This window comes from Ischnura elegans, chromosome 1, assembly GCF_921293095.1.
Source record: "Ischnura elegans chromosome 1, ioIscEleg1.1, whole genome shotgun sequence".
NCBI classification, from domain to species: Eukaryota; Metazoa; Arthropoda; class Insecta; order Odonata; family Coenagrionidae; genus Ischnura; species Ischnura elegans.
The window spans coordinates 85,967,461-85,994,849 of NC_060246.1; the positions used below are offsets into that span (position 1 = coordinate 85,967,461).

Genomic DNA, 27,389 nt, shown 5'->3' on the forward strand with positions numbered 1-27,389 from the left:
AAATTCAAAGCATGAACGCCCTAATTGGGCGTAGCAGTCTGACTCTGGATCAAACCATGATATCCAACTTGACTTTTGATAGTTTTTTTTTCTTCTTCAAAATAATGACAGTGAATACACTGATTTGGATCCTGGTGGGGCCAAATAATTTTTTCAGAGAGAATTTCACCCTTTGTGTGTATAACTTTGCATCTGTGGCTATGATTGCTTCAAAGTCATTTGTGTATGCAATACTTTGGAGTTTACTGGTTTGGAAAGAATATCAGAGATGGAGTAAAACGTAACCTCAAGGAACAATTTGTTGGAAAATTGCTTGTGTTACTTATGGGTTTGTTCTTATTATGATATGGTCAGATTTTATAAATAAACTTATCTGGTCTTCCAAACAATTTTTCATCTGTCACCTCGTATTAACTCTTTTACTGTCAGCCTAGATTTAGTGGGTTTTGTAAAGACGGTCAAGGTTGTTTTCAGTAAGTCTGCAGGATTTCAAAATTTTTACTTAATTTTATGTAATTTATCTAGATTTGTTCAGAATATTAAAAATCTGTTTTGGGCTTAAATCCATGGAAGAACAATGGGAGTTTAATATTATTTTTATACGGGAAAAAATAACAATTTAATTATTGTTGTAAAAAGTTGGTCCAATGCATCGGCCTGATGGGCAATGTTGGGCAATCAACAAGGGGTTATATACCAGCCTGCTGGCATTAAAAGGGTAAGGAGATTTGCTCCTCTGTCATTCATCATCTTCCACTAATGGTAGAAACCTGATGTCTTCAATTAGCTCCAAAGCCAAGCATGAAAGTATACCTCTCATATGAGTGGCATATATAAACATGTAGATTTCATCATGGATTCTAGGTCACCTCAAATATTATGAGCATCAGTGATTCAGAAATGAATGTATCAATGACAATGTCTGGAAGCAAACCTCCTTTGGTAAATTCGGAAAAAATGGTGAAACATGGAATGCAACTATTGAATGAAGACTTGGAACGCATTCAGTCCATGGTCAATGACTTCTGCACTCGGCTCTTTATTCCCCATGCTGAAAGACAGATGCAAATTCTTCATGAAGCGGTGAGTAAAACTTTATTAATTTTTTGGCTTAAATTCCTTTGGCATCCCTGCTAATTGGTAAATTGTAAGATGTAAGGAGTGTCAGAATATTTTGTGGTTAATTAGATCATCCTACTCATCTATGTGTTGATATCTATTTCATAAGCACCCATTCCTCATTATTCTTTCATGTTTTTGTTTTATGGCTTGGTATATTTTCTCTTTAGTGCATGATTTTCCTTGAAACCTTGAAAAATATTTTTGTCCTCTTATTTACGTTAGAAAGCGAAAGAATAAGGTGAGGGAGCTACTATAACTGGCCGCTTACAGGGCCGGCCTTAGGGCGGGGCGACCAGGGCAACCGCCCCGGGGGGCCCCTGCGTTCGTGAAAAAAAAATTAAAATATACGATAGTTTTGAAAACGCTATTGAAAAAGCGTTCTTTTTATGTTTATTTTACGTTATAATTTTATGAATAAAAATAATAATAAATTTTATTTGTATTATACTATTTTGAACTCAAGTGCGTGATGGTATCATAACGGCGTAATTACCAAGTCTGAATTTGGGAGGGGTACACATACTTAGCCAGAGAGTGGTAGGGATTCAAAATGCTCGAGTTTGTAGATGGGGTATAGAGTTTAATATTTTAAGTGAAGGACCCCGCACTGAAGGTTCGCCCCTAGCCCTGCACCTGCTAGGGCGGGCCCTGGCCGCTTAGACCATAGGGCCCACTTTACCAGTCTAGTATGTCTAAGTTTCATTTTTTTTGTCCAGATATCAAATCGGAAGGGAATGAGCCGGTCAATATTCAGTGCCACCAAAAGATGGTTTGGAGGCAATCGCCCTGGACTGCAAGGGCCGCCTGTGCCATCAATAACGTAAGTTGTATTTGGTATCTTCTGATAAATGTTTTATATTTGAAATTGCCCATAAATTTCATTGTTGTTGATGGTTTATAATATGGAGGCAATATTTAATTTCATGTGATAGGTGTCTCGCATTTGGCATGATTCATCAAAAAATGAATAAATGAAAAAGAGGATGAATACACAATAAAAGTGTTGGCACAGCATTTTTTGTCTTTCCACAGCTATGCATCTGATTCTCCAGAGTTGCAGCTAAGGCGTTTGGCAGATCTTTGTTTTCTATTTGGCCACTATGCCATGGCATCAGAAGCTTACAGATCTGCAAAAAGGGATTTTGCTGCTGATGGTGCTTGGACACACTTTGCTGGTGCTCTGGAAATGGCTGGGCTGGCTGCATTTCTGCATTGGAACTCACCTGGGCCATCTCCAGCAGGGCCCGTGGGGACTTCAACATCAGGAGTGGGAGCCTTAGGATCGGTGGTGGGAGGAGGTTCTTCCTCCACAGAGGCAGCGCGGAAAGCTATTGAATACCTGGACCAGAGTGTGCTGACTTACCTTAACACATGCAGGTGGGTTTGCACTGTCACCAATTATGTATGAGCATTAGAATGCTGTTATATTTTTAATTTTAATACCTTCTTCACCTTGGGCTACCCAATTTTCCTAAGACTTGTGAAGCCTACGGTTGGGGTTCACAGCCACTGAAGCCCATTGTGTTGTCTTATTTTTCTTGATCTTCTCATTTTGTGTGTATAAAGTAGTGTTATTATGCCCAACGTATCTCTTTTTGTTGTCAAAATTCATCATACAACTGAGGACCTCAAATCTGGAAAGCTTGGGACCAAAGGGTTTCTGGATTTCTGGTTTTTCTAGATTTCTGGTCTTCATGGTATACTTTGTTAATTAATTAATTTATAAATGCGTTCAGACTCGTGTGCTCGATATTTTAGATCCCTACGTGTCCCTGCCTAGGTTGTTAGCATATGTTCATAGCGTGTGCTAGCTTCCTACTCGTCCCAGAACAAAGCTCGGAGAGTGGTGCCACGAGGTGGCTAGTCAAAACCCTATGCAGAGGAATTTTCAAACGTTCTGGATTTCTGGGTTTCTGGATTCCGGATTTGAGGTCCTTAACTGTATATAATTTTAATGGCTCATGAAACAACATTAGTACATATCAACTCTTTTCTTGATTTCTCAAAAAACTTAGTCTGCAAGGCTAAGGTGCATGTAAGACATACAGTGGAGAAAGTGTTAAGATAAGGTTTAAAATTTGATACAGTTTATTTGTGAATCTGTGCTTATGTATAAGTCAAGAATTAATGGATGTACTCCAATTTTTCTTTGACCCAGAATGTATAATTTAGCTACAAGGGCAACTCTTATGGCTTCAGAAGTTCTATTGACTCCTTGGGCTGGTAATAAACATGGTGATGCTGCAGCTTCATTAGTGAGACTGGCTGGAGAAGATTCAGACCTTCGCAGTGCTCTTCTACTGGAGCGAGCATCGTTGTGTCTTCTTAGCCATGGACTTGTTCATCATAGCTCATCTAAGCTGAAGTCATCAGTTGCTAATGCTATAAACAATATACAGCCAGTGTCTCCAAACTCAGATGCATCTCAGCCTGTAGTCCCAAATAATTTAACTCTCGCATTGTCTGCATCTTCAAAAGCTTTACCTCGTAAAGCTGCCTTGCATGCTGTTCTTGCCGGACATCGCTATTCCAAGGCTGGACATCGTCCTCATGCCCTCCGATGTTATGCTCAGGCTTACAAGGTAATTCAAGTGTTATTTTGGAATATTCTTGTGTTATATCTGATGTTATCAAGTGATGTAGAAGTCATATTTAATTGATTTTGGTAATGATTAATCCACATCCATTGCTTCTTTTGTGTTACTGTATCTGCTGCTAGTAATGATATAAAAAATTTAATAAATATTACCATGTATGCATTTCTCTAAGCATGGGTGAAATAGAACTTTTGAGATATGCACTATGTAAATACTGTAAATGATTGCATATTTATGAAACATTATAATATACACCCATGTCTCGTATAGCGCAATTTCGATTAGCGCAATTTCGATACAGCGCAAAATCGTTCCTCGGGGAAACATTGCAACGCAGTGTAGCCTAATCAAAAATCTTAAACGCTCTCGTGATAAAACGTGAACTTGCGCTAAGTACACACGAAATTTCTATCATTTTACGCATATTAATATTATTGCTTGCCTCAAATCTTCTTTTTTGTTTATATATTAATCGAAATCCATTGCTGTGCAATGGCCAAAAGTATTACTCGTCATTGGGTCCAGATAGCCGGCCTACCGAAGTAATTTATCTCGTCTCCTTAACAGAATGAGTTAATTTAGATCGTTAATTAAGCGTGGGGCTAGTGGAAATGAGTTTTTTTAAGCAATACTGGTTGAGACGTAATTTTTGCCGTCATAGGTTATCGAGCGATTGACTTCCAGGTAGAGAGTCTACGCTAAAGCCTTCAAGGTCATCGGTATTCACGGGGGAGAAATGGAGCGGTGGCCGAGTTGCGCATGAATAGCATCAACATATAAGAGGGTCCGCTGTAGAGTCTCAAACACAATAGCTTCGTTCCCTCCCCGCAGTCGTAGGCCCTCTGCGTCTCAAGAATACAGTTCAGCAGTAGAAGGTGATGTCGATAGAGCCATGCAGAGTAAAAACCAAGATAAAATGGCAAAAAATAGGAATTCGGGTAGAAAAATCAAGAATTTATCAAGAAAAACCATAAACCCAGAAGAGAAATTGATATAGGTCAATTGCTTTGAAAATGGAGAACATCAAAGCGATATTGCGCGGAAGTTTAAACGCACGATGCCTTATTCTGAATAAAGACGAAGTTAAAACATCTGTGACCTCAGCCGCACCAACTTCAACCAAGCGGTCTACACATACGGAAAGTTCATAGTGAATCAGTGCAAAAAGACGAGAGTGGTAATCGCTCCGAGACATTTAGTGAAAGCTCCGGTTGGTTCCAGAATTTAAACGGCAAGCAGGTATTTTCAGTGCGGCGATATCAGGTGAATCTGCAAGTGTTAATAGCGCAGTCACCACAATATTTTCTGATGAACTCCAAGCTGTGATTGAAAGTGGCTCCTTTCCCCCTCAACTAGTTTTTAGTGTTGACGAGACGATATGCTTTGGGAAAAGAATGCATTCTCGTTCATTCATTTTCAGGGAAGGAAAACCTGGGTCAGGTTTCAAGGCATTTAAAGACTGTTTCACGTAGCTGCTAATGACTCGGAGGACTTCAAATTAAAATGATTTATCATTCTTAAACTCCGCTAGCTATGAAATGGCATTCAAAGTAGCATTTGCCTGTCATTTCGATGAGCGACAAAAGGGCCTGGGTGACACAATAGATGTTTTTAGATTGGTTTGAAAAATCGTCAACTGCCGGCAATGCATTATGAACCCCTAAGATAGCAGATGTTAGCCCACCCGCACGACAGGAGGGAATTTCAAAAGCAGGGTACGAGACATGGGTGTATGTAATGATAAAACAAGAAACAAACATAGCTGAATGATTGTCTGTTTAATACTAAATGTAACATTTTGCACATGTTGTTGTGCATTATTGTATGAGTATTGCTGGATCCCAGAATTAAACAATTGATACTTGAACTTTTTTTTTCAGGTTTATGAGGGCAAAGGCTGGCGTCTTGCAGAAGATCACATTCACTTTGCAATGGGCCGACTGGCTTCTCACTTGAAGAGGCCTCAAAATGCTGCTCATTCATTTTCGCTCCTGCTCTCTCCATCCTTGAGTCCCCCTTTTTATGCCATGGCATTGACACCATCTCCAACCTCAAATCAGCCATCTCTTCCTCCAGCATCTGGCCCTACTCTGATTCCCACAAGAAACCAACCTCCTGTCCAACAGGCAATATATTTGAAGGAATTTTTAAATGCTCAGCTGGTTAGTATATGTTAATTTAAATGTATTTAAAAGTAGGAAAGAGGACCAAAGGTTTGTTAACAGAGTAGTACAGCTCACTCCCGATTATTCGGGCTAATGATGGGGAGAGAATAACCGGAAAATATAGATAACCCAAACTTTCCCTTTAATGACTTGTAATGTTCATAATTTACGTGAAACAAACAATGTATTATTAATAGGGTGGTTTCCTATTATTTTTTTATTGCCTAAATCGAAAGATTATTACTCCTAGAGTACGTATTTCACACTTTTAGATTTTTAAATGAAGATATCTATTTTTTCGCGATTAAATGAAAAGTGAAAAATTTCAAGCGCGCGAAAACGCGACGCGTAAGTATGAATGCCGGGAAATCTCTCCGTCTGGCTCCCGCTGCCGCCCTGTGAGGTGACCTTGAAGCGAGGCTTAGCGCTGATACGACGCAGGCTGCTAGCGGGTAGCTGAGTACCCTGCTGGCTGGTAGCGCTTGGCTTAAATAAGGATTATTAATACCTTATCAAACGAGGAAAACTTTCCGACCTTAGCCAGTTTTAATAAGTGATTATTAAGACATGTTTCCCTGAGCTCTGCGCCTCATGCATGCGTTGGTAACCTCAGACGATGTATAACTCCTATCTTCTCGTATAGAAACTAGGTCCCTGTGACGTCACGTGGAGTGGCATCGCATGGGCGCCAATCTGGCCTCATTCAAATAAGGATAAAAATGGACCATTGCCATTCGTCTAAACAGGTATTTCTAAAACGAAATAATTTGTATATTATGAATTCACTAATGGTGGGTAACGAATCGCAATCAATGCCTTTCGTTTTCTTTGATGAAGGAAACTACCCTATTATGCAGTTATTTTGTTATTTTAGAGTGTTTCCGGGACTCATTTTGAGCTTTCTTCGCCGGTTCACGATCTTTTTAGCGGCGATAACATGGTTGTACTCGTATTATTAATATCTAAAGTAAAGGCTGTTTTCGAAAACCACATTTCCGTGGCAGTGTGATCATGGATACAGAAAAGTGGATTGCACAAATGCTTCAAAATCACTGTTCGACGTTGGAAACTACACTGTCAGGCACCACACCATGTAGTCGCGTCTCACACAAGTTGCCCAGGTAGCAACTGCTGCGGGGCTTGTAACCGTGATCACGGAACGCAGTCACGCACTGCGAGGCTTGGAAAACAGGAACATAGTACTCCCGTGAATGCAGCTAGCTTGTGAACACTTCTGTTTTACAAAGGGGATTCAAACTGAAATAATAAGCCTGGTGTATCCTAGCATTAATGCAGTAATGCCGGTGATTATGTGCCTGATTTTGTTTTTTTTTATAAAGAGTGTGGAAAATATTGAGCGAGTGTGAAAATCATGAATGGATAATCCACAACACAGATATACCACATCCGGATAATCGGGAGTCTGCTGTAGTTCATAAGGATCCTTTTGACCTTGATGAGTATTGGGCATTAGTAGGCCATAAGGCTTACCACAATCATACTTCCCCAGACTGAATAGCAATATTGAAAAGAAATATCATGATTTGTATACAGCTCAGGCTGTGCTGTTTTAGGATTAAAGGACAGCTACCTTAGCTGTTAAGTTTGCAAATTAATGTATTCTTGTAAATAGCAAAATATGCTCATCTATATTTACCAATTAATCTAAAGCAAAAAATAATTGCATCATTGAAATCCAAAAGCTCCTTTGTCATTCATGGTATGGAGCTGCTTCAGTTCTGAATTTTGCCGGATAAAAGATTATCAAAAGTTTAGCCAACATATATCCTGCCATATTCTTATTTAGTACCTCTTTCCAATAATATTAAGGCAAATTGTAATGATTATTTAGCTATGGTTAAGGACTGGATGTACATAAATGATGTATATGATTTATATACATAAATGGTATATAGGAATAAAATTAAAGTTTCCCTGTAAAAAGTGATTGTTCATCAATTCTTCTTTCCTCATTGAACAACCTTCATGTCACCATGTGAGCAATAGAAACTGTCATTCCTCTCTTTTGTATGAACTTTCTTGCTTTTTAAAAGAAGTATCATAGTGGTAATTACACAAGTTTTCCAATGCTGAGCAGATAAATAATAGATTATTCTTTCTAATTGATTTTATGTACAGTTATGTTGTGTCTCTTATGACACTATTAACATCTTATATTACCAACCAGTTTTCATTGCCTTTTCCAAAAGCATTTTTGTGATGCTATGTTGGTATGTATCCATTATTATATAATATTTTGTATTAATATATATTAGTGACCATAAGATGTACAGTAAAACCTCACCTTAACGAACTCCCGCTAAACGAAGAACTCCGATCAACGAACAAATGCTATTGGTCCGGCCAATTGCCTATGTAAACACATTAGTGAAAAACCCCGATGAACGAACTCCTCTTTTACAAAAACTCCCGATCAACGAAATGAAATTTCGGCGCGATCGAGTGAAATTCACCTCCCAATAACCAATTTTTCCGGTTAAATTTTTATTTTCATATGAATAATTTAATATTCGTAGCGTTGGAGGGCAAATCAGAGACTTCCACTGAATAAGCCAATCAGAATCGTCATTATTAACCGTAACCATAGCCTTCCGTCGTGTGTTTCCGCCGACCCCAACTCGCGGCTCGCGGCGAATTGCGAAAAATATTAATGCTGACTTTCGTAAAAAACTCGATGTCCAAATATTTACACGCTCAAAGATATGATATCTAGAGCAATATACTTCCATCGCATTCTTTTGACGGTTGTTTAAGATATTTTACAGAATTACAACGCGTAGATTCCGAGAAGCATTTTTTTTCACTCGCCGCCATCTTGGATAACTTCTTTAAAATTTAACTAAATTACGGAAGATACAATGTGCGCGCTAGAAGATGAAAGCCAAAATTTGCATCTCTTAATTATCTTTAATATATGACTCAGTAGTTACTCTTGTTTCATTCACATTGTTTATTTCAACATCATCTAAAAAATAGGAGAAACTTTTGCATTTGCCGCACTCTTGGATAAAAAATATTCGCACTTAAGACACGAAAGCCAACATTTCCCATTGATCTAGACGTTACTTGAATTGAGTGCTTTATACTAAAGGACAGTCTCTGTCTGTCGGCTATTGTAGCGATGTCCTAACGTGATGTGAAGCGGTGTTTATTTTCTCCTGAGAAAAAGGTTTGCGACGGCCGTCAATTGTTGCATGAAGAAGACGACATAGTCTAAATATGCCATGTTTAGACTGGGCCAATGGTGATGCCTCACCCCTGTGGTAGCAGCAAAAATCCATGAATGACAGCGGGATTAATTCAGCGGTGGTTGGCGGGAGTTGATGCACTCATGGGGAAAGTAGATTTCTTCCTCGATCGCTGCACGGGCCCAAACATAGGACTAACAATAAAAAATGTGCGTGTTATTTTCTTCCCCCCAACTGCAATAGCTAAGTTGCGACCTCTCGACCGAGGGGTTATTTCTGCGGCAAAGCGGCATTACCGTCGGATTTTAGTGGAGTTTTTGGTTTGTCGAATGGATGTAAGGGATCGGCGAAATTGAAGAGGACCATTTTGCAGGTTTGCAGTCAACAGCATCATTATCGTGACTTATTTTACTTCAGGAACTCCTGCATGAGGCCTTCCAAGCTGTTTTCTTATCAGGAGTTGTCAATCCGGTTTGCAGTCAACTGCGACCACGCGATGGAGAGTGATGACGAAAGCCGTGAATCCTGGCAGGGTCTCTCAAAAGATATGAATATTGAAGAGTCGTTTGATGAGTTCACTGGAGTACACTAAAATTTAGTTATCCGCGAAGCCAGTGAACTGAGGGTTGCAGAACATAATTTCTCGAAAACTCATTTTTCAAAATCGTGACGTATTTTACTTCGAGAACCCCTGCATAGGGCCTTTCAAGATGTTTTCTTATCGGCAGTTGTCTATCCGGAATGCGATGGAAATGATGCTAGTACAATGAATTATTTACGAAGCCCGCGACCGCAAATATTGCTATGGAGTATTCTGGATTCGACTACTATAAAGAAATGCTGCCACCCACTGAGCTTTAATGGGTCGACGAAAGTCGCACTCGCGCCGTTATGGTAGAGCGATCTTAATTTCACGATGAAGCTATAATTGGCGCTGTTACTTTAACTTTATATTAGTAATGGTCAAATCTATCGAATTCTTAATTTTTCAGTGTAAACTTCGCGAATACATGTACTCTATTTCAAATATTGAGAATAAAGGGATGGCCTCGCACTCACCGCTACGTTGCATACATTTTTGAAAACCGATGAAAAAGCACGCGAAGTGATTGAATAATACGAACTGAGGCTTCCTAAATGTGGTCTATTGCCCGCGATTTGCATTGCAGCTGAAGAAATAAGCACTGTTTTGAAGTATGCGAAGGTAGAATGAAGATAACGCATGCAGACTTGCTTCAATTTCCGAGCCCCTAGAATGATGCAACGTGCGCATCACCTCCGGGGAACGAACTCCCGATCAACGAAACGGCAAAATTTCGGTCCCTTGAGTTTCGTTTAAGAGAGGTTTTACTGTAGTTAGTTATAAGCACTGCAGGAACAAGTGACTTTGTACGCAGTCACAGGCACGGGTACACCAATGGATGAAGTTCGCCATGAAAAAATATTTGACTTAGCTGGGATTCGAACCCAGATCTCCCAAACACACCTGACCGGCAATCAGGAGTTCATGTTATTATATTTTCTGGAGTTTAGGTCAACGTATCAGGAGTTCTGGGTTCGAATCCTGGCTAAGTCAAATATTTTTTCATGGCAAACTTTATCCTTTGGTGTATTTAACTTTGTACCCGTGCACGTGACTGCGTACAAAGTCACTTGTTCCTGCAGTGCTTTGAAATTCTTCGTCACCGACCATCGACAAAACAAGGGTTTTTCACCCTGACAGTGGCTTAGTAAGAACGACCCTCGCCACATGTGCCACAGTGTGGATTTGTGACGTCAACATCTTGTTCGGTAAAACCCATCCCGAAGTTCGCTCCGAGAAAATGGCTTGGTGGTGTAATTGGCTAACACACCTGACCGGCAATCGGAAGATCCGGGTTCGAATCCCGGCTAAGTCAAATATTTTTCATGGTGAACTTCTTCCGTTGGTGTATGTAGTTAGTTTTGTTTTACACTGTAGTGAAATATTTATTGTAGAATAACAATGTCTGTTAAATACGATAATTTTTTATTTTTAACAGCAACTTAAGATGATGGAATCAGAAGAAAGTGGGAAACAGAGCCTACCAGTACTACCCATTCCTACCATTGAGCAAGGTTCTATCAAGGTTCTGTTGGGGTCATCTTCATCGCGCTCTGATGGGCCTAAAAAAAATGGTGCTTCTCCTCAATTTGCCTCAGGAGTTGGATTCAACTCAAATCATGATGAAGATGGATCAATAGGGTAACTGAAATTTTTACACTTGGAATTAGAACTACAGTAAGACCCTCTGTACAATGAATTTGTTGGGACCAGAAAAATCATAACTTTGCTATAGGGGGCTATTTGCTATCATTGTTTCATAGCTTTTCAGAAGAGCTTCTACTTGGTAGTGAGAATATGATGTGTGGGTTGCATATTCGCAGGACCAATCACTTATGTATTGTGAATGTTATGCAATGCAAGTTACATAGATTTCTCAGTCTTGTTTCATTTACCATAAATTTTCTTACATTAATGATAAAAATGCTATTAATTACAATCAAATATCGCAGCTATCATTGTTTGATAGCTTTTCATAAGAGCTTCTACATACTATAATTTTATCCATTGAATATTTATCCATGGCTAAGTTATTTAACTTACAATAGATCACCTATCTTCATTTTATGAAGTTTTTTGATCTACTTTGAAAAAATGATTTTTCAAAATTAATGCATATTGTTCTTATCTGGCAGGTGGGCCAAACTAGAGGAAAATTTATTGTTGGCTGCTCAGGGTTCAGTCCCAATGGTTTTCATTCCTACTGTACAAATGTATTCAGACAGAAGTGATAATAGCACTAGTCCTATTGGTGTTATGGGTGGTGAGTTTTCATCTCATAATTTTTAGGGATTACATACCATGTGAGCATTGTATTGCTTTAATTCGATTACCATGTCTAATATTTAAATTTTATTTGCAGAGCCAGTGTTGGTGCAAATCAAATTGTGTAACCCTCTCAGCATACCTCTCCCCCTTAGTGATATTCGACTACTCTGGACTCATACACCACTCCCTGACCAAAAGTCTGGGTCAAATATTCCGAGCGGCAACTTAGTGAATGACTGTGGGTTAGAAACTAGTTCCTCCAGAGAAGATGGCGAAGGTGTTGTGGCTCGAACACAATCTGTATCTTCCCTCGTCTTGGCTCCGGTTTCAAATCAAGAAGTGAGTATATTTGTGTGGTTGTTCGTTTTCTTATTGTTATTGAACTTTTCCATTGCGAGCTCGGGTGTAAATGGCAACATTGATTCTATTGGAAGTTGGTTCCCCATTCATCTTAGACCAAAGAGCAAACATTAGCATTACTATGTATGTTATATATAATGCACCTATTTTGTGAGAATAATCTCAGAAATTTTTATGGTTAGTTGTATTTTTTTCATCGACATGAATTTTTTCTCATGGGGCAATACAAGAAACTGTTTATGATTGGTGATGTGAGTGGCTAGTTGCCTTTCTTCTGCTAGTTCTCTTGCTCTGAATTCTGGAGCCATCAGTCGGTAGATTAAGATTTCAAAAGTCACAGAAATTTTATTTGTACTATGAATTAGTATGCATCATTGTTGTGTGCTATAAATTTAAACAGGAGTCTAAAAGTCACTTTTAAATAGGCATCTAAGAGTGCTTTGGCTATATTTACCATCTTGATCAGGGTGGCCTAAACTTCAGGGCCAAGGCAATGAACCCTTCTGACACTCTTGACCTGAAAACTTCATTTACCCCCCTCTCCCCCCCCATGAAAGAAACAGTTAACCCTTTTGTCACTAGTGAATGAAGAGGTCATGGGGGATGGGGTTGGTGTGGTGGCTAGAGTGTTGGCTTCCCACCTGGCGCGCTCAAATCCCGGCAGTGGCGGAGAATTTTCAGAGACTGCCCGATCCCTTTGTGAATGTTGTGTGGAGGATATTTCAAGCGTCCGTCGGATGGGACGTTAAGCCATGGTCCCCTTGGCACCTTTCGTTAAGAGCAGGCTAATGCAGACACCGGGTTTTTCTCCACCCTTCCTTCCACACCCTTCCCTCATGGCACAAATGACCTCAGCTGTCGGTCGCCTCCTCCAAATACCATACCATGAAGAGGTCATCTTCTATCCTTGCTTAAAAATTGTATTCTACCCACTTTTTTGCCCCTTATGCTAGCAATAGCAAATGGATTCTATATATGTATTCATGGTACTACTGGTCTTAGCCATCCTCAGTTTTTGCGGCAAAAATCTTACTTAGATACTTTTTGATTATTGTTTGTAACTCTATAGGTATGAAACACCATTTTTTCACAACTTTGTTGCTTTTAGCGATGGGTCAGTGCAGTTACCCTGCCAGATGCATATAATGAAGTAATCCTGCCAGCTTGCTTACCTTGCTTCCAGAGATGTAGCCCCTGACATTTCTGCAATTGTATGTGTTTGATATCACTATGCCATCATAAAGTGCGAGATTCACCCTCATTGCATGGGTCAATGTCCCACACCCTTGAAGTGGGAAACAGTTTTAATATTGCTCTATGCCTCACTTGTAATTCTATCATAATCTGATTAGTAAAATCACAATTTTGATATAAATCTCTACCAAATCATTATTATAAATGTAAATGTACGAATATATGTAATTCTACAGGTTGTACTATCATTAACACCTCTGTGTATGGGGGAACTTCGGATTCAAGGAATAGCATTCAGTTTGTCTAATCCTACACCTGGTGTCCCAGAAGCTTCAACGAAACTGAACCAAAACCCAGTAAATGGGAGCTTAACAGTTGAAGGTGGGTATTCTATGATACATAGTTTTGTTCTACAACCTATTTGCTTTTTTGTATCTGTTAGATTTATATAACATCATGATATCATCTCGATTGTTCTATCAATTTTCAATCAATGAATTTCTACTTTCTGTACATGTATGTACGTAGGTTATGTCATGTAAATGTGACACTATAACCATGGTTTATATTATGTACTCACATTCACTGCCTTGGGTGAATTATGGATGGAAAATTTTGTAACATTTTGTTTATTATTTCTTCAGGCATGCTACCATTTAACATCAAGCGTTCTTTTACAAAATCCAGCAAAAGTGATTCACAGAAAGAAGTGGTTGATAGGCGACTGCACATAAATGTTTGCAGACCTATGCCTTTGTTACAGGTTGGTGCTGCTTATTTTCTCCTTTATGTACTACCGTGATGCTATGTCTCATTACAGTCTTTATGTGTAGCATATTTGATAGTCCCAAAATTTTAAATGTTAGTTATTCAGCGCTAGGAATTGGTATGCAAGGGACGTAATTATAGATGCCACAGAAAGCCATTTTAGGTTTCAGGGTGGAACGGAAATAAGTCCTGATATTTTCAGGATGGTAATTAAGAGAGAATTTTCTCTTCTCTGTTTCTCAGAAGTGATACTAAGTGCTATCTGATCCATGTGACGATTAAAATTATAAAATTTGCTTTAATGAGACTAACCATCCTCACGGTTTAGTTTCTGGTATCCCTTATTTAGTTAGCAGGGTGTGTTCCTGTAAGAATTATATTCTATTTTCTCAATTTGTATATGCAAAATTATTGCAGTTGAAGGGCATGGGGCTGACATAGCCATTTTTATGAATAGGTACATATGGTGGTGTACCACTCAAGAGTGCATAAGACGTTTGCTGTTATTAATGCTTATTCAAAAGTAATATGCCTATTCAAAAGTAATATGATATCTCTTGTATCTCAGTACATTATTCTATGAGTTGTATCTATTTCGATGCAGGTTGTCTTCAAAGAACTTCCAACTGAACTAGTGGGTGGTGAGATTAGACGCACGGAAGTTGAAATCTGTAACATTGGACTGAGGTCTTTATCACTGAAATCGCTTTATGTTGCGACGCCTTCACCAAATTCATTTTGTTTTGGTTTTGCTGCTCCTCACATAGAAGAAGGAGGTGATACTAAGGCTGGTGGTAAGTGTCTTCGTACAAGGATGTGGATTATGTGATCATATCTTCTTAGAAATGTATTATAATGAGGGCTTGGAGGAAATAGTAATACTTTGTACTGGTATATTTCATGGTAATCTAACAAATTGATTTTGGAAGCCTGAATTATTGTTGTATTTATGGCTGTGTGGAATGATCAAATGAATGAGTCTATGGCAGGGGTCTCCAAAATACGGCCCGTGGAGGGCTTTCATCCGGCCCGCCCACTCATTTCAAGTAGCGCACGTTTCTCACTTGTTAAACTCTGTGAGACGCCGCTAGGAGCATTGCAGCACTGTACTGCCTGTCAAAGTCGCCTTCAACTGTTCGTAAATAAGAAATACGCCACCGGATACTTCAGGAGATGTTGGTATCGAATACTTCAGTCATTGGCAAATTTTCTATCCGGTCTGCGAGGCGATTCGGAACTTGGAATGTGGCCCTCGTGGCCTAGTAAATTTGAGACCCCTGGTCTATGGTATGAAGATTGCCTCCTAAATAGGAGCCAATGGCTGAATTATTGGTTTAGTAATAGGCTTTGTAAATGTGCAGTGTCTACCAGTTCTTGCAGTGTCTATCAATTGGCTGGGGATTTTTATGCTTTGTGGCTCTCGTAATTTTTCCTCACGTTGTGTAGAGTAAATCTTTTGTCAGTCCTGTAAGTATAAAGAGTGATTAAATTGTTTTCCCCTATAATTTAATTTTAGGCTAAAATCATAGAAATTAGGAATAAAAAGTCAAGATAATTTGTGGATTTTTCAGATAATAGAGGCTAGCATTAAATTTGTGTAGCTAAGGTAATGACCTTATTCTTTAATCAATGTTTTAATGGTTTGTCCTTAGCGTAAATCTTTTCACGACCATAGGAAATTTTGCTTTATGGTGGGAAATCAACTGATGTTTATTCAATGTTTTAATTTTTCAAGCTATCAATGATGCTTAAGAATTGTATTGTGCCTGGGTTACTAATAGAAAGAAGGTATGAGGCCCATGCTCAATTACACATATTTGGGCTCAAATGGAAACTATATTATGGAGGTTTTAGAGTGCTCAATTTGCTTGGAATAATCCCTGGAAATGATGCTCACTTAATTAGCCAAGAGTGCTTGTGTGTTGATAGCTTCTTCAGAATTACATTGGTAAGCTTTCAGTTGACATACTTTGGCAATTGTTTTAAGTATTTTATGTAATCTTGAAAAAAATTCTTGGTTGTTAATTGTGCGTCATGTGATTGTAAATGTGTTTTTTTACATCCACATTTACCTGGTAAGGTACCAGTTCATTTTTCATAAATGGGGTCTTTGTTACTACCATAAATGTGTCATGAGAATATCGGAAAAATATTTTTCAGATACTGTTATTGCCAAGTGGAGGAATGTGCCCCCCGGTGATGGTTTGACCAAGGATAGATGTCTTCCTCCTGGGGTGTGGAGATTAGGTGTCAATAGCATAGCAAAAAGAGCAAGTGGAGAAACCTTGGATAAGGATGGGCTCTTGGGTCCTGGTCAAGGTCTCGTTCTTCCAATGTGGGTTCGTGGACCAGAGGGGCAGGGAGAAAAGTCTGTGTCACTCAGTCTTCTTTTTTATTACGAGGCTGCTGATGATCTTCATGTTGAAACCTCAGGTGTTCAGAAAGGTAGTTTCCAAAGGTTAGTGTGTTCTTCTCTAACTAATAAGATGGTAGATTATTAAAAAACAGGCTTCTGTAATACATTCTTGATATATTTGTATGGCATCTTCATTAACTGGGCTTTCACAGTGCCCAGTTTGGTCTTTTCAGGAACACATGACTATTGTCATCTCAATTCATGGGGAAAGTTGACAGTTCCTCAACCACTTGCACTTAATCATCTGCAAATTCATAGCACATATCATGCCCATTTTGATTATCAGAAGCCCATCCAAAATTATTTTAGTAAGGTAGAAAAGTTTCAGTAAATTCTCAATTTTATGAGGCAAATAATTTGAAGTTTTGATATTACGAAGTGAAACTGTCGGTCCAGATGAAAACTCAACGTTAAATGCTTTGTGCATTTGAATGATAAAGTTTAGTTTCGAAATAAGAAAGTTTTTGAAATTGTTGACCTTGACCTCAATCCCTTGGAAAAAGGGCAAAATATGTAATCAACATCAAAACTACCTAATCAATTAACTCATAGACACAATATTTGATGATACGATAGCGAGAAAATTTAGCACCTTGCATTTGGACTTAAGCTTTACGCCTTGTTTTGTACACAAGAATTTTTTCCCAAAAATCAAGCCTCAAGTATTAACCCTTTTAGTGCGGCGCGCCGATATATTGGCTTTAACCGCTCGGCTGAAAAGTGCGGCACGCCGATATATCGGCTTTTAAGTTATTGTTGTTGAATTTGAGGACATTGAAATAAAAAACTTAAATATCAGTAAACGCATAAAAATGTTGTGATTATTGTCCAATTTAATCTCATTAATTAAAAAAAATGCTTAAAGATATCTAAAAAATTAACTACAGGCATCCCCCGAGTTACATATGTCTCGACTTATGTAAATCCGTACTTACGTAAGTGATAACCGTATATCAAGTGATTACGTTAATCATGAACACATAAGTACATATGTTCACGACGTTAATTTTCGAATGCGAGCGCGATGAAGTAGATATTCGCTCATACACCCAATGGTAGAAAAAATATCGAATAGCAACCAATTTTTTTATGTGCTAAGCATGACAAAGTGACCCATTTTTATCATTCCTTGAAGGTATTTTTATTAATTTCTGTAGAAAAATCGCTTATAAACCCCAAGTCACCAAACAACGTGAAAATTTGCAGTTCTGGCGATGGAAGTGGTTGCGATCACTACTGTACAATACAGCTTGTTATGCAGAATACACAGAATACACACCCGAACTCCGACTTTTAACTATTTAAAAATTGTATCCTTAAGTTTGGACATTTCCATCTGTGGAATTGAAAGAAAATGAAGTTCGAGCAGAAATCTTTATTGCGGAAAAGAATTGGTTTGTACCCACGTAAAGGCATTAAAATTTTGAGTGTTAGCAATGAACGCTGCGAAAAAGTGAAGAAAAAGTTGACACACGATGTTAATTGCGTACTTGCTTACATGTTTCTGGCGACTGGGTTACGATGTTGTATTTTGCAAAAATTTTATTGAGCTGCATTTTCTCGTTCTCTCATGTTGTGTGAAAATGTAAATGAATACTGCGTCATTGAAAGCTTTTCCCCACTAACTTTGTTGCACGTAAATGACTGAGTTGGCTGAATGAAAGCTCACATTAATTTAATTAGCTGGCGCATTTTGGTTGGCAATGCTCGATATTGTAACCCCACCGTGCGGGGCACATTCGGGGAGGGGGAGATTGGAGGGCAAAAGGGGAGGGCGGAGGTGTAGCGGGGATATTCCGTGCACCTGGGGCGAGGGAATGGGATTTTGGGAAAGGGTAGGAGGGGGAAGTTTAGGGGTGATGAGACCTGAGACAGGAGCGTTCGGATAAAGAAAGCCGTTCGACTGCGTAGTTCGCTCAACATAAATTTAATGAGTTTAAATATGATCATTTACAAATACAAGCAAATCAATAACAAAAGTAACAATTAACTTCTTCTCCTTGAATTCAATGAAATACAACGCATAATTCACTATGCTGCACTACAGAAAAATTTCAGTCCTTAACCTAAACCCAAAAAAAAATCACGCTACACGTTTTCACATTCATAACCCATACAAAAACCACAAGAAAAGGGGACCAATAAATAAAAAACAAAAAGAAACGGGGGAATGGAAATATGAAACAACGAAATAGATATTGCACTGAAATTCACACGGTAATGGGGGGAAGTACTGTCCTCTTCTCTATTTGTGCGGGGGGAATTTTATCAATGTTTTTAATGGATTCTCTTCTCGACTTGGTGAAGTGGGAATTTTCTTCTGTTCCTTGAGGGGGGGATTGGGGGATGGGATTTCGTGGCTTTTTCTCTTACAGTTTGATGAATTTTCGGGGCTCTCGATCTGCTGATCGTGGCGATTCGGTTCCACGGCGTATGCTGCTCTGCGTCAACTCCGGCAGGTTCACGAGTGGGAGATGGCCTCTCTGCGACAGTTGGGAGATCCTTTCATCAGCACCACGAGTCTACCTCGCAACTCCTACTCGTATTGGGCACCCTCTCTCTCTCGGGATCTCTCCACCAACTTTTTTCTCTGCCTCCCCAAACTCCGCCTACTCTTGGGAGCGTTTTTTGTTGCTTGGAATCGCCAAAAAAGAAAATCATCTAAGCCCCTTTTCCTCCGGTGCACCACGTTATATAGCCAATGAGGGGAGGAAACACCAGGGAGGGAGGGGTCAGGAGAAAAAAAAAGGATGATGCACTTGGGGCTGGACGGTCACTTCACCAAGGACACGAGGGAGGGGGGGAAACCACGCTCTTCTTCGTCTTAAGAGTTCGACTTGCACACTTTAGGAGGGGGGGGGGAAGCATTACACATTGTGGGGAGGAAAATAGGGAAACATCAAATGGGGACTCAATGATTCATGACACTCACGCACACATCCACACGGACACATATCAACAGAAAAAAAAAACGGCCTTCCTTTACCTCGCACTCCCGTCTCATGCGCCACTATGTAAGCGGGCAGAATGCACCGGTTACAATATGCAACTCTCAGACTTTATTAATGTTTATTGATATTGTATCTAATAACGTAAGAATGTGCGGTAGAGTTCATGAATATCGTAGTGAATTGAATGAAACTTCACCGAGAATTTTCCGCGCACTTCTCTGCCGAGAATTTCACCGCGCGGATTGCAATCTCTGAAGCAGTAACGCAAAGGTTCGACTTACATAAATTTCGACTTACGCAGAGTCTGCCGGAACGCATCTCTTACGTAACTCGGGGGATGCCTGTATATGATGTTTATTTTTCCTAGTTGCTACATTTTATTAAAATACCCTCTGCATTTTTCGACTGCACGGCAGGAAGAAGGATATCACTAAAAGGGTTAATAAAATGCTCGGAGAAATTCTTTATTTTCCACTCCTAGTTTTCTTTGAAATATTCATCAATATTTAGAAGAACAAAATGTATGAATACCAGTATATTTGTTTGTTGTTTATTTCAGAGGCCAACGTCGACCCTGCCATCGTTTAATTAGGCATTCTTGGAAAGTTGACATGCTGGATGCTGTTGAGTTGAGAGGAAGAGGTGGGGGGAGCATTGGAGAAGTTTTGCCTGGGTGTGGAAGTAGTCCTCAATCCCTCAACCTCACGCTTAACTTAAAAAATTGCTCACCTTCAAATTTGGTTAGTGTAATTAGATATTTTTCTTCCGTTCAGCTTCCATTTTTATAGCTCTCAATTTGATATTTTTGTTTGATTTAAGCCTGGAAATGTTAACTTACATGATGGATGATTAAGTTGGACCGGCTCATTACTTGAAGTGTTTCTCCTTATTGAAGACAAAAGGAGAAGACAATCCAATTTTATTTTTCAATTTATGGATAAAATAAATACAAAATATTCTGATACAAGAGTGGTCTGATGGCTACATCATTGGAAATTGCAGTGCGGTTGAAGCATGAGGTTTAATTGTACTCCACTTTTGATGATTTCTTTATTTTGCCTTTATTAAAAGAAATATGGGTTGTTATTTTGTGAATTCAATGCTTTTGGGGAATATTTTGTGACTAACCAAAATCGAAACAAATAAACTCATTGGCAGATGGTCATTTAACTTGCAACTCAAAGTAATCTGAAGCATTGCAATTTTTGATGGGATATGTAGATATTGCAATGCCAGTGCATTAAAAACCTTGAGGTGTGGGTCGGTCATGTATTCGTATTCGTGAGTCGGTCATCCTTATTTGTATTAAATAATACATTATGTATTATAAATATTTATTGTTTTCCTATATTTCAACCTCTTTTTATCTATTGTAATTTAGACTTTTTTTTGCGTAAGACTTGAAAATGCGTGATCCTGCCTATATTTTGGAAATATATTTTCTGCTATCATGGTTTTGATATCCTGTATAGTATACAGAAATCGTATGACCCAATAATGGAAATATAACTTTTTCATAATTTTTAATGTAAAATAAACACAATATTTTCAAGATATTTATAGACTTATGAAAAAATCCTCAAAAGTGCACAATTAAAAAGGTCATGATGTCTAATCATCTGAAAATAATTTTACTCAATACTCATTCAATTTCTTTTTTCCTTTTCTTATGCCTGATATTAATTTAATTCTTCACTCAGAGGCCTGGTGTTGGCATGGTATCTGAGGTGCGGTTACTGAGGGCATCTCTAGCAAGCCTTCATTGGACCTTAGCTCCAACCAGGCCTATTTTGCCCCTTGGTGAGTGGCTTTGATTTGTCATATTCATGAATATATTTTCATGGTAAATCAGTTACTTAAAATTAGTTATTTTTTCATTGCTTGCACCATGTATCACATTTGCCTCCTTCTATTTTAGAGGTAAAACTGGGAGCACAGGAGTCCATAAATTTACTGTTCAAGGCGCATAGGTCAAGTAATGAAGGTAAGCAATATGAATTTATTCTGTTTATGCATGCTTTCTATTATTTAGTTCTTCAATGGATTTGGAATGATTTTTTAAAGTACTCATGTGAATATGATTAAGTTACATTAAGCAAACTACTGTTAAACCCCTACATAAAGAACTTCCATGCAGTGAAATTTTGTGAAAACCTCCTTATAGTGAAGCCAATGGTCCTAGGTTGTTCCCAGTAGTAATGCATGGAGAAGAGCTGTCCACGATAAACCTCTATAATTACGAAACTTAAATGTAATGAAGTGAACATGTGGACTCTCGTGAAGAAAAAAAATTTATTTTAGAAATCATTTTACCTTTTGTTGACATGCAATTTAACTTCTTAATTCCTCTTTATCCTAGATTTTCTCTGTATTGTGGTATGGAACCTTGTTTTCATGAAGCAGTATTTAGTTGAAGCATCTAATCTGCGCCATTATTGGAAGTAGTTGGAAAAAAATTTCTGTAATTTTGTGATTCATGTTGTACATACACAATTATTTGGAGGGCCCGCCAAAGTTAAAGTTGGTAGACTTGTTTCTCTAGATACTGGGGGTAAAAAAGGAAATAAAAAGAACTTAAAAAAAGCACCAATCTCTTCCTTATCTGAGTAATTAACGTAGGGTAAGATTCCCTGAGTACACTAGCTATCAGAGGCTGTCGATTGAAGGTATGCAGAGATAAACTGTAATTTGCACTGTTTTAAATTTTTTTTTGGGGAGGGTGAGAAAGTCGGGGATTTTTTCTCAAAATCACTGTGGTCCCCCATTATGTGCAAAATTCTAGCTATAGCTGTGCTAGTTCTACTGGAAGTGATCAGCTAATTCTATTCATCAGTCAGTGAATTAGTCATTCCTGCCAGGGATTTTATATGTTATGGACATGCCTTATTTGTTACCGAGGTCAGAATTCCTCATCCCTTATGAAATTTTACTTACTGACTTCCCCTGCAACTGCTATATTTATCACACATGTTTCAAACTACATAACAATAAGTTCACTCTTTGCTCATTGTGCGATAACCTAACCTGCAAAGCACCCTGCATACTGAACCCCCCTTACAATTAAGTCACTATTCATCCAGTCCCTACAAATTCATCATATTGAGATTTTACTGCATATGAAGAGGATATTAAACTTTAAAAGGTAGCATTTGATGATTAGTATATAGTAATACTTAGAATGTCTATGTGATGATTCAATTCGCTTTTACAAAATCAACAAATTCATTGGAATTAATGATCTTTATATATATGACTTCAAATACAAATTTTGACTGCAAAAATTATTTTTACAGTTTAGTATTACAAATAAATCTCTCTTATTATCTCTGTGAAATGGATTTTAATCTAGGTACATCATATGATGGCTTTCTTTCCAATAAGATTGTTAATGTTTAACATTCATTAATGTTTTTCAGAAGAACTTTTAAAATAATAATTCACTTGTCATGTCAATGGTTACTCATATAGGAAATTTTCCTTTTTGTCCAGATTCAAGAGAAGATGAAATTTTGTTCTCTGACGTTGTTCTGGATAGCTCAGAGGTAAGAATTCTGGATAAGTAATGCTACTTTAATATGTTCTTTAATAATATATTGATGGATTAAATCAATGAAGTGCCTTATGGTTTTGCTATATTTTAGATAGAATTTTTGCAGTATATTTTTTCATATGTGATGCATAAGATTTGCTTTGTATTTATTTTTATTTATGGTAAATACGTTGAATTCTTTGTTGCTCAGTATCTTGCTCATTTTAACTTCATTTAAGCGTTTACTGTTAAGGAAAGTATATGTGGTTCTGTAGCTTACAATTTTGTATCCCAGAGTCCAGAAGTGCAGTTGGATCCTCATGTGCAGCATTGGGCATTGCCGGCTATGCCTTTTTCTTACCTTTCAAAAATTGGCGAAGAAAGCAGATCAGGGAAAAATATGAATGAAATGGGAGATGATGATAAAGGAGGGAAGTCTGAGTCCGATGCCAATGCCTCTAGTGAACCCCCAATGCCTACTCGCTTAGATGCCACATTAATTCTGAGGTGGAGGGTAAGTACTTCTATAAGTTTGCCCACTTTCCCACTCGTGCTTTATTTCAATCTTTGTTTTCAGATTGAAGACTTAATTTACTTGGTAGGTTGCTATTGCAGTTTCATTTAGTTTTGTTAATGACATGAGCTGAATTCACATGGGTGTGGAATGGACCAGTGGCATAACTAGGAATATTCTTTGGTTGGGTTTGGGGGGGTGCTGATGGGGCAACCCCCCTCTACTCCCCTACCAGACAATGGGGGTCAGGGAAAATTTTTGAAAAATGACATGCCTGGAAATACATTTTACATCATTTTGGCTCTTAAAATTTAAGTTAAAGCAGATGCAGTTATTATATGTCAAAACTAGACAGTAGTAATATTTTTTTTATTTTTCTGAGGCTTTGGGAGGATCTATCCCCCTGATCCCTCCCCCCTTCCCCATAGTTACACCACATAATATGTATAATAAATGAAATACATTATATACCCTATCTTGGTGGGTGTAATGGTTTTCTAATGTAATTTTATGAGAATAAAATTTTCTGCCGTTTTTGTCATAGTTATCAATCAATAAAAGTGCTGTCCACCATGTTTTGATGATCTGTGTATGGGTGAGCAAGATGGCCAATAGGGTGGTTTCCTATTATTTTTTTATTGCCTAAATCGAAAGATTATTACTCCTGGAGTACGTATTTCACGCTTTTAGATTTTTAAATGACGATATCTATTTTTCGCGATTAAATGAAAAGTGAAAATTTTCAAGCGCGCGAAAACGCGACGCTTAAGTATGAATGTCGGGAAGTCTCTCCGCGTGACGTATTTCTGGTTCCCCCTCCCGTCCTGCGAGGTGACCTTGAGGCGAGGCTTAGCGGTGATACGACGCAGGCTGCTAGCGGCTAGCCTAGTACCCTGCTGACTGGTAGCGCTTGGCTTAAATAAGGATTATTAATAACTTATCAAACGAGGAAAACTTTCCGACCTTAGCCAGTTTTAATAAGTGATTGTTAAGACATGTTTCCCTGAGCTCTGCGCCTCATGCATGCAATGGTAACCTCAGACGACGTATAACTCCTATCTTCTCGTATAGAAACTAGGTCCCTGTGACGTCACGTGGAGTGGCATCGCATGGGCGCCAATCTGGCCCTTTTCAAATGAGGATAAAAATGGACCATTGCCATTCGTCTAACCCGGTATTTCTAAAACAAAATAATTTGTATATTATGAATACACTAATGGTGGGTAACGAATCGCAATCAATGCCTTTCGTTTTCTTTGATGAAGGAAACCACCCTATTGAAAATGACAATTCAATAATCATTTTTAAGGCAGGTAATGCAATGGAGATAAAGAAATCATGGGAACTTGATAGAAGGGACTTAAATTTTGAGGTTGTTAAAGCAGGGTTATACGAACTGCAGTTTATTTCTGTACTTGTACCCTGTAGTAATTAATTGTATTAATAGTAAACTGATGAATAGATGCTGTAAAACTAAAATAGGGGTTTATTTTGTGCCAATTTAATGGATGATTTTTATGACATCTAATGTGCTAACTGCACTTGTTTTATATCCACATTATAATGCATACAAACTGCGTTGGTTTATCATTGACTGAACTATGTTTTTAAATTGAGAGTTATTATAATTATCTAAAAATTACCTAAGCGGTACGTTTCATCTTACTGTTTTGTATTTCTGATTACAGGCTATGGTTAAGTGGAATACTATATCTGATGGAGCTGAGGCAATGGTGAAGGAGCACTGGGTTTATGGACAGCATCAAGTTTCCATTGATGCCTTGAGCTTAACTCCCGGGTCAAACCAGTCTGTCTTGGGTGGCAGTATGCCATGGTCTCAGTCAACTCTTCATACCCTCCCAAGTTTGGTTTCCCAACTTTCACCCCTGGAAATACTGCAACGTCTAGTCACTCATACAATCTATCATCCCCCACAGGTCACCCATGATTTTTCCTGCAGTAGGTATGGAAACAAACTTGATATCACTCTTTGTTTGTGCTGAAGAGCATTTTTTTAATCAACAACTATTGCTTGTTGGTCTTATATGGGCAAGCATTATGACCACGTGTAAATGGCTAACCATTAAAAATTTTTAAAGCATAACTATGAGGCAGATATATTTATGTGATGTATTTCGCACAGAATGAAAAATAAGATGGGAAATCTGTAAACATTTAAATTTGAAACTCTTCGATGGGTATTATTTATTTTTACTGTAATTGCTCTAATACGAAAATGTTAGCGCTTGTGGAGATTAGTTTTGACTGGTGCAATAAATTTGATGTCAGCAAATGTGAAATTCTCTCTCGAGAGCTAAATTCCTGCAGTGACCATTTAAGAAAGCTAGGGGTTGAGTTCAGAATTATAAATGAACGTGTATGTTTGTTTAGGCATGTTATTCTTGTGCATTTTATGCTACTGAGATGAATATGAATCAATCTTAAAAGGAAGATTACTCCAAATAATTACAGTTAGCAAATATCAACTGGTTATTGGTTGAAGTAAATTTAATTTCATCCTTGGTATGCAAATGTTTGCCCTAGTTCATAATATGGTGTACCTAGCAATTTTTTCTTACTTATCCTGTGTTGAAGTTATTTCAATAGCTTGTCTTTAAATTGATGATGATCTGTCTTTAAATTGATCATGCAAATCATTTTAAGAGGAAATGGTGTAATCTTGCATTGTTTTGTGAAAGAAGTTCTTCTTTTTTTACAGACTCTGTTTAGTGCCTGTTAAACTGCTTCTTCAGAATTGCTCTAGCTACCACTTAACGGTGGAAGTTCAAACATCTAGTATTGGCGGGTATGTGAAACACTTCTATGTTTTTTTATTGAATTTATTTTCTTATCAATATGTATTTTTTTTAAAAGATCTACACAAGGGTTTGTACATTTATTATGTTTCAAAGTTGAAAAGAAAGTTATTATTTCAAAGTAATGTCTTATTTTATTTATTGTCCATTTCTATATTTTATTGAACCTCATGTTAATTCATGGAGCAGTTCTTGAAATCATGGAATTCAAAGTAGAGTTAACCATTAACAAAAATACATTTTTCATATGAATCCAAATGTTGTAATGATAAAGGGAGATAGCACTTTTTCCACAAATTTATTGAGTAATGTGCAGTGCGTTTTGACTGATAGGTCATTTTCAAGTAGTTTTTTGTTTATTTGAAAATGAACCTAACTGTCAAAACTTGTTGTGCATGACTCAATGAATTTAAAAAGGTGGAAAAGGTGCCATTTCTTTTTTTCATGAAATCAGGATGTCATTCCACTACATCTTGCCAGACTCAGTTACTTTTGAATCCCGATGTTGTTAATGTAGACAATTGCCTTTCATGTTCAGTTTATTTCATTACATCCACTCACCTAGATACAATACCTCAAACTAGGCTAACTTGACTTCTTGCCGGAATAATAACTAACTTCATAATAATGAGAGGCTACTGTATCACGTACCAATTTTTAGAATAAAGAGGGATTTCAACAATGTAAATCAACAGATATTTTTCAATTATCATAAAATTCATTCAAAAATTTGTTCATCATAATAATACTTATTATTTTTCTGTAATGTAACAATGTCTATTGTAATGATTAGAGATACGTGAAAATCACACTTTCATTTTTATTTTATCGCACTTTCAATAACAGTTTATCGCATTTTGTAGCGTCTATTTTTTATTTTCATAATGAGGTAGATGA

General features: G+C 37.9%; 1 protein-coding gene across 4 annotated transcripts in view; it reads left to right on the forward strand.

Moving 5' to 3' along the window:
• Positions 1-27,389, forward strand: part of LOC124165241 (trafficking protein particle complex subunit 8) — a 45,182-nt gene that overhangs the window by 16,058 nt on the left and 1,735 nt on the right. For all 4 annotated transcript variants that reach the window (XM_046542563.1, XM_046542576.1, XM_046542571.1 and 1 more), the window contains 19 exons: positions 865-1,083; positions 1,839-1,942; positions 2,155-2,499; positions 3,281-3,704; positions 5,600-5,881; positions 11,115-11,317; positions 11,812-11,939; positions 12,039-12,283; positions 13,735-13,879; positions 14,143-14,261; positions 14,871-15,060; positions 16,427-16,724; positions 20,193-20,373; positions 21,334-21,433; positions 21,552-21,617; positions 23,123-23,175; positions 23,458-23,676; positions 25,365-25,639; positions 26,396-26,482. In XM_046542563.1, the coding sequence (XP_046398519.1) occupies positions 865-1,083; positions 1,839-1,942; positions 2,155-2,499; positions 3,281-3,704; positions 5,600-5,881; positions 11,115-11,317; positions 11,812-11,939; positions 12,039-12,283; positions 13,735-13,879; positions 14,143-14,261; positions 14,871-15,060; positions 16,427-16,724; positions 20,193-20,373; positions 21,334-21,433; positions 21,552-21,617; positions 23,123-23,175; positions 23,458-23,676; positions 25,365-25,639; positions 26,396-26,482 (3,683 nt within the window). The remainder of the gene's footprint in view (positions 1-864; positions 1,084-1,838; positions 1,943-2,154; positions 2,500-3,280; positions 3,705-5,599; positions 5,882-11,114; positions 11,318-11,811; positions 11,940-12,038; positions 12,284-13,734; positions 13,880-14,142; positions 14,262-14,870; positions 15,061-16,426; positions 16,725-20,192; positions 20,374-21,333; positions 21,434-21,551; positions 21,618-23,122; positions 23,176-23,457; positions 23,677-25,364; positions 25,640-26,395; positions 26,483-27,389) is intronic.